The following is a 13,763-nucleotide window of genomic DNA, read 5'->3' on the forward strand; positions in this document are numbered from 1 at the left end:
AAAAAGTTTTATTCAAATTAGTGAAATACTATAAAAGGTTTCTTGAAAAAGAAAATATTACTTCAACCAAGTGGTAAAATATGCACAAAATCAAACTATAATGCAATCAAACATACAAATGCAAGAACTAACTACAGAGAAGTTTAAACATTGGTGTTGAGTCAGAAAATAACTAACCTATGGAGATCGGTATCGACCTCCCCACACTTAAAGATTGCACCGTCCTCGGTGCATGCAACGATGTGCATGTGGGCGGGGGTTGTGGTTCCTCAGCTGGTGCTCATTGTGGAGTCTTTCTTTTTACCCTTCCTGGTGGCCATCCTGAAAAGGGAGAAGAGAAAGGGACATGAAGTCAAAGGTATAGAGCAAGGGAGAGGGCAGTACGAGTAATAATCATGCCAAAATAAAGAAGAATATCGTTAACACATGGTCACGACTCCATGAAATTAGGACAACAATGGAAACAGGGCATGATAAATTGAGGCAATTAAATGCAAGATGTTTATTGGCATGCTGGCAAAGGCATGAGTAGCGTAAATCAAGCATTAAAAGCCTTAATGTATTATTAGTTGTGAGAAACTAACAATAACGTTTGTATTGACAATTATATTTAATTAATAAAATATTAAAAAGGGTTTTGTGAAAAACAGGCATTAGAGTAGAATGATAGAATAATTAAGAATGCATAAAGCCATATAGGCTTTTTCACAAACACAAAGCATGCATATTAAATAAGGTATAGAAAGTATTAAATTGAACATGCAAGCACCCTTAAAAAAATAATATATAATTGTCAAGCAATTTCTTAACAATCCACAAGCAAAATAATGACCCAAATAAACTTCCAACACCAATTAAAAGAAAAAAGACAGAAAAAGAAAGGAAGGAAGAAAGAAATAAGAAGGGAAAGAAAAGATTTAGATTTGGGGAAGAAAAGATAAGATATTTGGTTGATCAGGATAAGTTGTGCAGCGCTTGTGACGCGGACCCATGAGTGACGCGTTCGCGCGGATAGCGCTTCTATGAAATGACGCGGACGCGTCATCCACGCAGTCGCGTGGATCAATTTGTGCTATTAGCGCGAGGGCATCCTCGCGGTCACGTAATTCTCTGTTTGAAATGCATATTGCCAAATCTTTGAGTGACGCGATTGCATGGATGGCCTAAATTTGAAAACGGTGCGGACGCGTGGGGCACGCGTACGCGTGGCAGTGCTTTTGCGGCTAGCACAAGTCCAGCCCAATTCCAGCTCAACTTTCGGCCATACACCCTTATACGTTGATTTTGAGGCACGCGTTCGCGTGGGTGACGCGGACGCGTGGGAGGCGTTTTTTTCCACATGACGCGGACGCATGGACCAGTTTGTGCCAAAGGCATGCCTCCAGCCGCGCTTTTGCGTGACTCTCTGTTCAATTGTTTCTTCCCAACGCAACTATGACGCGGATGCGTCGGTGACGCTGTCGCGTCGCGTGCGAAACTCTTTTTTTTTAATGCAGTATGCAGAATGTAATGCTAATATGAATGTTATGCATGATTCCAGGTCCAATAAAAATTAAAAAAAACAGACTGAAATGGAAAAGGAACGATCATACCATGGTGGGTTGTCTCCCACCTAACACTTTTAGTTAAAGTCCTTAAGTTGGACATGTGGTGAACTCCTTGTCATGGCGGTTTGTGCTTGAATTCATCCAAAAATCTCCACCAATGTTTGAAATTCCAATAGCCTCCGGGATCCCAAACTAGGTGCAGAAAGCCTTCAAGCAAGTTAAAGCAAGTGACAAGGCCCCAAGAGTGTTGATTGCCAGAATGAATTCCGGGGTCCCAAATCTTGCTTTTGCACCCGTCTTCTTGTTGATCATTATGATTCCATCTGGGTAGCAAGCAACCTGAATTCTCACTAAAGCGGCCAAACAACTTCCTAGACCCAGTCAGTTGAGCTCTACACCAACCCTTGCATTTAAACTTTGAGCTTCCAACCATAATGAACCTTGCAGGACAATTCTTACCACTAACCATCTTCCTCTTACTCTTGATGCCACAGAGAGCTCTAAGTTGACCATCCGTCTCCAGTAGCCCATATTCAAGTGGAATTAGAAAGCTAAGGGATATGAATTTTACCCACTTGAATGTTGTGAAGGATGATGGCAACTTAGGGGGAGGGGTTTCTAATGAACTTGCAAGCTCCACTCCTTTGTGTTCTTCTTTGACAACTACCACCTCTTTGCAAGTTTCTTCAATATCAACCTCTTCCTCTTGGTAGCTTTCTTCCAATTCAATTTCTTCTTCATTGCTCACCAAGGACATGGGAGGTTGTGCTTCTTCTTCCTTAGTCTCTATCTCTTGATCAACCTCTTCCAAGTCTTCAACCATGACATGCCTTGGAGGTTGTACACCCTCCTCAACATTAATATCAAGCATCTTGGAAGGAGGCTTTATGAATGGATTTTCCAATGGAGGTTCAGCATCTCCTAAGTCTTCAACCACTTCTTCTTCTTCAATAGTTCCGGCTTCCTCCACTTGTTCCAGTACAAATTCATGCTCCTTACTGTCCATCGGAGTTTCTAATGTCTCCTTCATGCTACGTTCTTCATTAGATTGTCCACATGAAGCCATGGGGTTCCTTGAGTGTCCGAACGTCGGGAAGCTAATTGATTTATCGCTTGATTCAATTGATGAAGGGTTGCGTGAAATTGATCCACTATTTCCTTGAGACAATCCGTTGAGTCTTGTTGCGCTCGGCTATCATAAGTAGGATCATAGTGCTCTTAGATTGATGGATATGGAGATGGTGTATATTGAGGTGGTAATTCTTGGGAGTAATTGGGGTAGAATTGGGGTGGTTCTATATATGGTTCATACGGTTCATAGGGTGGTTGGTATGGTGGATATGTGTTAGGGTCATATGGAGGTGAATGGTGGAAAGGGGCTTGTGAGTATGGTGGTTCAAAGCTATGTTGAGGAGGTGGTTCATTGGCATATGATGGGGCTTGTTGGTAACTACAAGGGGATCCACCATACCTATCATCTTGGTATGCATTATAGAATGGTCTTCGTCCATGATATCTTGGAAGGTGTTGTCGCCTAAAGGGTTGATCAAATCCTCTTGGCTTCGTCCATCTTTGATTGCTTTGACCTTGATGCATATTCCTGTTATAGCTTTCTCTTCCTGCAACATAGTTGTAACCAGACTCATAACCAAAGGGGTGAGAGTTCATAGTAGTAGGAGAAAATAAAAACAAAAACTAACAAAAAGAGAATATTTTGAAAAAGATATTATTTTTGAAAAAGGATAAGATAAGATTTTGAAAAAGATATATTTTTTTTTTAAAAAAGATTTGAATTTTGAAAAATAAGATAAGATAAGATAAAAAATTTAAAATAAAAATCTGAAAAAAAATTTTGAAAAAATATTTACAATAACCAACAATAAGGCACACGTTTATAATTCCCCGACAACGGCGCCATTTTGACGTTAGGATTTTTGCTAGTAAAGAATTTTGTGAAAATATAGTCGCGTTGTGAGTATAGATTCTAAACCAACAGAAAATCCCTTCGTACAAATATTTTGGTTGTCACAAGTAACAAAACCCAATAAATTTATAAACCGAAGTATTCAAACCTCGGGTTGTCTTCTCAAGGAATTGCAGGGAGGTATGATTTAATATTGGTTATGGAAAAACAGTGTTTGGATTTGAAAAAGGTTTTAAGCAAGAGAAATAGATTGCAAGACTTAATAAATTAATAACTAATAAAACTCTTGGCAAGGTATGAAAACTGGAAGTCCTATCCCAGTTATCCTTATCGATTGTGATGAGAATTAGATTTTTCTCCCACTAAGTTAACCTCTAACTATGAAGGTAAGTCAAGTGGATGGAATAAGTTTGGTTCCTCAGGTCCTAGTATTTCCTTGGAAAAGGCTAGAGTTATTGGAACTCGAGTTAATTCTTGAAGAATTCCAATTTTCAGTCAACAATGAGTTTGACAACTCAAGAGTTACCAATTAATCAACCAAGGCCAAAAGGGAAGAAAATCTACTCGAATGAAAATAATTTGGATAAAGGAAAAGCATCCATAACATATAAGTCTAAAATACCTCAATTTATATTGAATAAAGAAAATCCTAACATGAATGGCTCATAAGCCAAATAGGCAACATAAGTAATGCAAGCATTAAAGTATCTGAAAATAAAAGAGAAATATAAAGTAAAAGGAATATTGAACCTGATGAAGAGTTGAAATCCTAAATCCTTTAAGAGGAATCCTAATCCTAAATCCTAAGAGAGAGGAGAGAACCTCTCTCTTTAAAAACTACATCTAAAACCTAAAATTGAATTATGATCTGATATGAATTCCTCATTTGAGTCTCTGCATGTTCCCTGACTTTAATCTGTGTTTCTGGGCCGAAAACTGGGTTGAAATGCCCCCTAGAATCTCTGCCAGTGACTTTTGTAATTCTGCAGATCGCGCACGTTACGCGGCCGCGTCGTCCACGCGATCGCGTCACTCAGCGTTTTTCGTACCACGCGTGCGCGTCGTCTACGCATTCACATCATTCGTGCAGCTTCCAGTCCGCGCGGTCGCGTCAGGCACGCGAACGCGTTACTCTGATTTCTTCCATTTCGCGCGGTCGTGTGAGCTATGCGACCGCGTGACTTCTCGCTGGTCATCTCCTCAATTCCTTTTGTTCCTTCCATTTTTGCACGCTTCCTCTTCATTCTCTAAGCCATTCCTACCCTTATGAAGTCTGAAATACTTAACACACAGATCAAGACATCGAATGGTGCGAAAGAAGATGAAAATATACAACAAAAAGGTCCTTAGGAAGCAAGTTGTTAATCATAGGATATTTTTAGGAAGGAATTGTAAATACATGCAAATCATATGAATAAGTGGGTGAAAAGCTTGAGAAAACCACTCAATAAAACCCAATATAAACCATAAAATAGTGGTTTATCAGCATCCTAACGGACCAATTGCGTAACCAATGTCCGACTACTCTTGGCCCACGGAGGCCATCTTCCTTGGTTACAATTGTCGTTTTATTCTTATATAGGTATATTTGTCCGTATTTGTATCTTTCATGGGTATAAATGGTAATTTATTCAATAATTATCAGTTATTATTATCCTGTAAATAATTTGTTTTTTTTTATTTTTTGTCAAGAATAATTTGTATTTTATGAAGGTATTTACTAATGAAAATTATCTGGGCTTATATCTGTGAAAAATTATTTTGAAAAAATCTAATAAAAAAGGATCATTTTATTTTTATTAGCATAAAATATTTAGTAAATACAAAAATATGAGAGTATATTGTGCAATATTAAATTTTTTTATATTCGATTAACTATGAGATATATAGAATTTTGGATTAATATATTTCAAGTCTCTACTAGGCTATTAGCTCTTTTCTACGGAAAAATTCGACATTAGATAATACAAAAAGACTGTTAGGACACTCATCTCAGATATACTACGTAATTATAACATAATTAAGTGTCATAGTAGCTGATTATAATCTATAAAACATAAAATTCACATCAAAATATACATTTTGTTGATATAATAAAATCTAAGAGAATATAAAACAACGAAATTTCAGAATATTCAAATACAATCCAGTAATTAGTTTTTCAATGGTTGCGATGCGCGGGTTCGCATACTAGTGCTCTTCATAACTGAAGAGTTGGCAAAACAACCTTTCCTAAAAATTATTTGAAAAAAGATAAAACTGCTGATGCAAAAGAAAATTGCATATCTAATGCATAAAGCCCCAAAAGTCCAAAACTAAAACACCGAAAGATGTAAAGATCAACTTAAAGATATTCTGCACTTGATTCATTTGTGAGTCCCAACTGTGTTCTTGCAAGCATCAGCATATTCTTGTGGCTTTCCCTTATCCTCATAAGCCTACAAAATTAAAATATATTTATGAGTTACCAAAATTGCTTAACGAAGATCTTGGTATTCTAAAATAAATTGACAACATGACTTATTTTGCTTGTTCTCATTGTTTATTTATCACTTTGTTACCATAGAATATAGTGTGGCTCCCACTCAAGAGTACACACCACACCGTGATAAATGAGAATATTTTTTTAACAGTAAATTACTAAACTTATAAAAAAACATGTACATGGTATGGTACATAATAATTTTTTCCCTGGTGGATTTTTTTATTCTAAAGAAATAATTTTTACTCTTTATTATAGTATTATCCGTGATAATAATAATAATAATAATAATAATAATAATAATAATAATAATAATAATAATAATAATAATAAATCACACAAACATTACTCTTCTGAAAACAATAATAAAAGCTTTATTATTAATAATAATAATATACATGGGCTTGTTTCCTAGAGTCTAATTCAAAAAAACTAATCTGTTCAAATAAATGGCATAACCTCTTTGCAGGGTTGATCAGCATTGCAAGTCTGACCAGCATTGCAACAAGCCTTGTCCATCATATTCCCCTAAGTCATCAATAACATTAGATATCAACTATCATGACACTTTTGATTATAGCATGTTTGATAAAATCAAATACATAACATAGAATGAAATACTTAAACTGAAAAATCATAAATAAATTCATTTGAGCTTGTCCAGTGGCTTGGCCAGGGTTCTTGTTTTGGTTTTGATCCATTGTTGATTTCTTTGTTTTGGACTTATTAAAAAGATTAATTCAACAATATGAACTTATTAATGTTGAATTTGACTCGGGAAACATAGACATTTATATAATAGCTTAAATTGATCAATTAAGTTACACATGTAATGATTTTACATCATTTATCTTGGTTGCTTTTGTTTAGGCTTAAGACCAAGAACTTGTCTTTTCTTCTTAAGTTGACTGTTAAATCAAATTAGAGCAAATGGAACGAATTTATGGCACTTAAAAAAGAAAGTATCAAATATATCAGTTCTCTTTATTTTTCCCTTTTGGGTTTCTCTTCTTCCAAATGTGTTTTCGAATTCAAGTATAAGCAAAGTATAATCCCTTTCAATCTCGGGCTAAAATACAATGTAATCAAGAAAGTGGAAAATATGTAACCAGAAAAGAGAATATGCTAGTATATTAAGGATCAAAATACATGTAAAATCTAGTAGATTCTAATCAAATTAAATATATGCTGGTATCATCTTTAATTGATTTCTCCTGGCTCAATTCTACTCGAGTTTTTTGCTTCAAATACGAAGTTGCACTTCAATCATTTTCATGCTTCATGAGATGCTCAAAGTCATGGCAACCGCAGCAAGTTCCGCAGAGTAGTAAATCTTCCAAAAGCAATAAAATCTTAGGAGACAAACAAACATATTGGATCCACTTGACAAACATGTTGAAATTTGAAAGTGCAAATGTAAAGCAAATAGTTTTCTTTTCTTTTTTCACTTCCTCCTCTCATTGTAGATTCACAAATGGTAATCAATATTGCTGAATGACTACCAAGTAGGATGAAATCCTGTGCAATCTGCTAAGTGGACCTTTGAACCAGTTGAGCTAACCAACATCGCAATCTTAATACCAAAGTAAGATAACATTTGTTAAGCCTTGGAGGTTCATATCATACTAATGACTTGTCTTTGATTCATTCAGAAGTCCAACCACTTCTGATAGTAGACGCAAGTTCTTGGGGAAACAATGCCATCTGGGCTACAGAAGTTTATCCGTGGACAAACACCACATGGAATTGAAGACATGGCACCATCTTTTGGTTCTCCTCTGACACCACCCTTGCTTTTGCATTTGTAACAAACTCTGCCAACAGGAACATTTTCAAAATCCCCGTATCCAGTGCTTTTCACCTCTATGATCTCATCATCCAAAACCAGAGTTCGCAAAATCTCTTCTATCTGCTGGTTTGAGACTTCGGCAGTGAAGACCCCACTCTTTCTGCTCCATTCCAGAACTCCATCACACGTAACAACTTTCTGCCTGGAAATGTAATTCAAGCACACGCTCTTCACGGCATTTATTAACTCTTTATCAAGATTCCCTTCACTATACCAATCCCCACCTGTGATTTCCTTGGATGGTTCAAACTGTGCTGCCATGTAGTGCTTTCTTGCTTTGTTTTGGATGTTAACAACCTCCTTGATCAAGCCCTTCGACTGAAGCAACTTAAGGGATTTCTTCACCACATTATCTGGGAGGTTTGTTTCTCTTTTCATGTCTCCCGACCAGATCCCCATGTCTCTCTTGCTAAGAATGAGATTATAGAGTACACGCTCTCCATCTGTCAAAGTATCAGAAACTAAAGCCAACTCTCGCTTCCGTTTAAGGCTGGAAGAAGATCCTTGCAAGCGACTCATTCCTTACAAAAAAAACTGGAAAAAACGTGTATAACTAATATAATTCAAATGGTTTGTAGCATATTGAACTATCAAATGTATATCACTTTTCTGAAAATCAAATAAATGAACAATATTGATTCAATCAAGCATATGATTTCCAACCCCTATCTCATCTTGTTTATGAACATGACAAAGGAAATAATCACACTAAAAAAACTGAATATTTGCAAAGTAGCTGAACAATTATCACTGTGACATGACATTTACAACTACTTACGACTCCAAGAACAGAACAAGCAGCAAAATTCAAAATTCAGGACAATTTAACTGCCATGTAGTCTCTAATTTTCAAGGCAAAACTAAAAGAAGGGGGAAAAGAAGTCTTGCCAATGTTAATCATAAGCTAAACAGGTTATCCTGACTAATCAGCAATATTCATTAGTTACATCAACAATATTCAGAAAGAGAGAGACTGCACCAAGTGCATAGCTTGAACACCAGAATAGCAATTTCAGCTTCCTATCCTTAGATGCAGGTACTAAGTCGTGTGTTTTTCAAATTCTAGCTGAACTAATCAAAAGAACTTTTATTTACTAGAAACAACCCTAGTAATGAGAATCTGAAGTGTAAAAAGGAAATTTTCAATTAGTAGAAACAATTTTGATACTAAGCAGATGAACCAATTGAAAAAACAACTCTAATGAGTAGTTAACAACTAAAACAATAAGCATAAATCAACCTAATCCAATTACATAATCTTTTCTTCAGATGAAAAAATAGTAAACTCCATAAACCTACTATGGTACCAGGAACCATATAAGCAGAGATGCAACAATTTTCGCCACACCCCCCAGTTCCCCAATCTTTTAGCCACCATAGACATTCCAACTTCCCATTGTAACATGAATCATAACACCATTAAATTAATATAAAATATTATATATTTTCACTAATTACCAACTAATTATGAACTCAATTAGTTACGCGCACATTCTCAACAAATTCAATTGAATTCAAAGGTCCATTTTTCATCTCGGTAGAAACGAGACAAGCAGAAAGAGAAAAGGTCATCATCACATCACAATACCTAACACACACAATTCACATCATCAAATTTGTATTTTTATTACTCTCTTTTCCTTATTCTCCTCTCATTTTTCAAGTTTCATGTACCATTATTCTGCCATAGACCTATAACCTTTCACCCACAGAGAAAACCCTCTCTTCTGGCCAAAATGGAGCCCCACGACAAAGTTTATAAAAGGAATCACACAGCAAAAAAAAAAATTCATTTCCTTTGTTCTGCAGTAATGGCTCCTTCATTCTTATACCCAAAATATATCTAACAGTTTAAAGTTTGGGAAACATAGTTCATAAGAATATAAGATAATGTCAGTGTTACCATTACCAAGTAGTCTGAATTTCAGTTTTTTTTTTTTTTTTTTTCTCATTCTTTTACATAAAAGTTAAAATTTCAGCACAAAAAGGTAGGATGAGTCTGTCATATCCATGTTATGGAGATAGTGGCCATTCTTTTGTTATCTCTTGTGAAGAAAACTAATTGAAAATCTAAACCCTAAATCACTCAATAAATTACATAATTAAAATCCTAATTTAAAAACTAATTGATAAATCAGCGAATCCTGTTTGTCTAAAATTTAAAAACCTGAAATCAACTAATTATTATTACATCAAATTAGTTAATCGATGTAAAGAAGAAGCTGACTGAAAATTGAAAAGAAAGAAGAAGGAACTCACCAATCACGGCGAGCAGCTACCAGAGGCGAGACGAAGGAGCGACCGGCGAGGCCAAGAAGACAACGGCACGAACCAGAAGCCACAAGTCCAGGACGAGACGCCGGTGACGTAATGTATGAGCAGAGCTGCTGATGCTGCTGCTTGTGTGCGAGTGTGAGACGACTCAGACGAGCAACGTTCTGAAAACCGGACTGGTCATCAAACCACTCTAGTCATTCGTTCACTGATTTACTTGTTCAACTGGTCTAACTGTGGTTCAATCGGAAAAACTGTTCCATAATAAAATAAAATAACAATAAGAATAAAATAAACAAATAATAATAAGAATCTGTTTAAAATTCTATTTCTTTTGAAAAAAAATGAAAAATTAATATTCTAAAATTGAAATTTAGACTCATGTACTTACAGGCTAACAAGGTACATTCTGGCTCCTGCCTAACAAGTGCTCCACCAGCAGGTTTTATGCACCACGCACTAAGCCACTTCTCTTTAATTGATATAATTTCAATTAATAAATCAAGAATTACAATGCAGAAAAACAGGGCTAATGTCACATATGATGTACACTTAAAAGAATGATTCAATATAGCTCCTCTATCATCTTAAACCAGAGTTAGTTGGTGGTATATAGTTACCAAAGTTCTTAAACACACCAATGCAAGATGTACTCCAAAATTAAGCAATTTCAAGTGGGAAAAAATTTTTTATGAAGAGATAATTCAAGCTTACATTAATTATTCAGCATCCAATTCATTATAAATCAATCCATTATTTCTGAAAAAAAAATACAGTAATAATTTTCAATATAAGTGGTAAATTATAATTCCTCTTACATGGTAGACAGAGAGACGGTCCAGCTGGGTCATAATTAATCATCAAAGCAGCTTTTAAAGAATAGCCTAGAAGATGCAAGAACCATATAAATTATTTAGTGCATAATCTGTATTATGAATCCAAGGTTCTGAGAACTGGACCGGTCATCGAACCGCTCTTGTTACTGGTTCACTGGTTTACTGGTCCAACCGGTCTAACCGATGGTCCAACCGGAAAAACCGTTTTAGAATAAAATAATAAATAAATTATAATTAAACACCCTAAAATATAATTATAGTCTAATATAAATCTTAAAAAGATCAAAAGTACATTAGCAACCCTAAAACAGCAACACCAGTATATTATCGAACAACAACAATGAAACAACACCACATTATAAAACACTATAACAGCAACACCAGTCCATTATCAAAACACTAAAACAGCAACACCAGTACATTAGCAACATCATTCAGCAAGGCAGTGATGACACTAAACTAAACACTAAAAACAGCAAAATCAGTAAATTATACTACATATCAAAAGTTCAAAACAGAGCATTCAGTAACCAAGCATTAGCATTAGCAAGGAAGTGATGACACTAAATTAAACAGAGCATTAGCAAGGCAGTGATGAGTGATGACACTAAATTAAACACTAAACAGCAAAATCAGTACATTGTACAACATATCAAAGGTTCAAAACAGAGTATTCAGTAACCAAGCATTAGCATTAGTAAGGCAGTGATGACACTAAATTAAACAGACCATTAGCAAGGAGGTGTTGACACTAAATTAAACACTAAAAACAACAAAATCAGTACATTATACAACATATCAAAAGTTCAAAACAGAGCATTCAGTAACCAAGCATTAGCATTAGCATTAGCAAGGCAGTGATGACACTAAAATAGGCAAATTATTTTTTCAATGAATAAAAAGAGCAACTAATTATGGAAGAGAAAAAGAACATGAATATATGATTACATGAAATTAAATGAGGAAACAATTGAACTGATAAGAAGAAGTTGTGATAGATGAGTGATTTTTGAAAGAAAAAAGAGAGTGACCATTAGCATCTGAGCTACCAATTGTTTGAACAAGACCCAAGCACAAAGTAAATGTGCAACCAGAGACAGATACTTCATGTAAAATTGAACAGATATCCATAGACTCAAGTCTGCAGGTTCCATTAATAAAAATTGAACAGATATTATTTGTTGGTAAAGCTCCTTCTATGGTTGGCTCATAACTATCAGGTTCTGGAAACATTACTTCTTGCTTCAAGATTTCAGGATGCTAGCAATCAACATCTTCAGAGATACTAAACATATAGGAGCCAGAAATCAAATTGTCCTTAAAAAATAACATGAAAAACAGCAAAAACATGAAAAACAGGAACTCAGAAAACAAATAGCACAAGAAAAAATAGCAACAATCAAGAACAATAAGAATAAATACAGCAGTGAACAAACATCACCAATCAAAAACCATGAACAAACAGCAACAATCAGCAACAACAATAAACACAACACTGAACAATTAAATAAAAAAAATACATCTGAACAACAAAAACAGTTCCATAATTACTGTAAAATAAAATAATCTAAATTGCTCATAACAGAAAAATCTAAGAAAATTATTACTCATAACAGGAACAGCTCAATAATGTTCAATAATACTCATTACTCATCATCAGTAATAAAAACAAGTTTGCAATTAAATAATTGATCATGAACGAACAAACTAAATTAAATTGATTCAGGAAACCTAAGAAAACTCAAAACAGATAAGCAAGAAATTACTTAAAAAAAAACCATGAACAACACAGATTCAGCATTTCAGATGAGGGAGAGGGAGCTCAGATCAGGGCTGAGCACTGGCGTAAGCTCAGCCAAAACAGAGGCCGAAGCGTGGTGAAACTGTTGATAACAGCAGGCTGGAGCAAAAACAAGGGCTTGAGGCAAGCTCGACCAAGCGACGAAGAGGGAGCACCGTGGCGGAAGCACAGCGATACAGAGGCGGCGGAAGCTCAGAACAGACGCGGAAGCTCAAAATTGACGGGAAAGCGAGGCGAGCAGACGCGTTTCGACGACCATGGGTGCAGTGCGGACGGCGGCGGTAGCGCGGTGGCAGTGACACAGCTTGAAGAAGAAAGTGGCTTTGGAGGCTAGGTTTTGTTGAGAGAAGGAAGCAGATGCGGTGAGTGAGAGAGACAGAGAGGGAGTGGGTCAGGACTCAGGAGGGTGTTTTATTTTTTTTTTTTTTTTGTTGAAAAGTGAAAACTGGCCGGGTTCCGGTTCGGTCCGACCGGCCGGTTCTCGACCGATTCAACGATTCATTGACGGTTTACAAATTAACGGTTTTAAGATACTAACCGAACCGTTATTGTTACCGGTTCACGGTTAGACCGGTCGGACCGGTCGGTCCGATTCGGTTTTCAGAACATTGTACGAATCAATTATTTGATTTATTTCAATAAAATAAAATAGAATAACAGCTTTAAACAATTTAAGCTCACTCACCAGAATAACCAAGGTTGGAAGAAGGCCACTTATCCATTGTTTGATGCACAAAAGCTCCATCCATTTTCCCTGGCAAGGAATATACACTAACATATCAACACATTTATGTTTAAATTTCATTGCAATTTATACGTGATAAAAACACATATCAAAATCATTATATTAAAACAGAATGAAAAATCGTTTATGGTTTCTATTGTTTATTAGAAATTTCGCTATTAATCGTTGATTATTTCAACAAAAACACAAAGCAGCAGCAGAATAGCGGAGCCTCAAAACACACAACAGCACACCAGAACCCAAAATCCACAGCAGCAAGTTAAAGCCAGAGCACATCAATGATTTCAACAAAAACACAAAATCCT

At 35.7% G+C, this 13,763-nt stretch overlaps 1 protein-coding gene across 4 annotated transcripts; it reads right to left on the reverse strand.

Moving 5' to 3' along the window:
- Positions 1-6,911: 6,911 nt before the first annotated feature.
- LOC112703218 (uncharacterized) lies at positions 6,912-13,158 on the reverse strand. 4 transcript variants are annotated; one of them, XM_072199511.1, is made up of 5 exons: positions 12,691-13,158; positions 10,895-10,960; positions 10,468-10,543; positions 10,062-10,330; positions 6,912-8,336 (listed from the first exon to the last, which is right to left on the reverse strand). In XM_072199511.1, the coding sequence occupies exon 5, from the start codon at positions 8,319-8,321 to the stop codon at positions 7,602-7,604; it is 720 nt and encodes a 239-aa protein (XP_072055612.1). In that variant the 5' UTR covers positions 8,322-8,336; positions 10,062-10,330; positions 10,468-10,543; positions 10,895-10,960; positions 12,691-13,158; the 3' UTR covers positions 6,912-7,601. The 4 variants fall into 4 exon arrangements, with proteins under 4 accessions (XP_072055612.1, XP_072055611.1, XP_025610356.1 ...); XM_072199510.1 differs by having other exon boundaries at positions 10,468-10,548; XM_025754571.2 differs by having other exon boundaries at positions 12,679-13,121.
- Positions 13,159-13,763: the final 605 nt, after the last annotated feature.

Source organism: Arachis hypogaea, chromosome 7 (genome assembly GCF_003086295.3).
Source record: "Arachis hypogaea cultivar Tifrunner chromosome 7, arahy.Tifrunner.gnm2.J5K5, whole genome shotgun sequence".
NCBI lineage: Eukaryota > Viridiplantae > Streptophyta > Magnoliopsida > Fabales > Fabaceae > Arachis > Arachis hypogaea.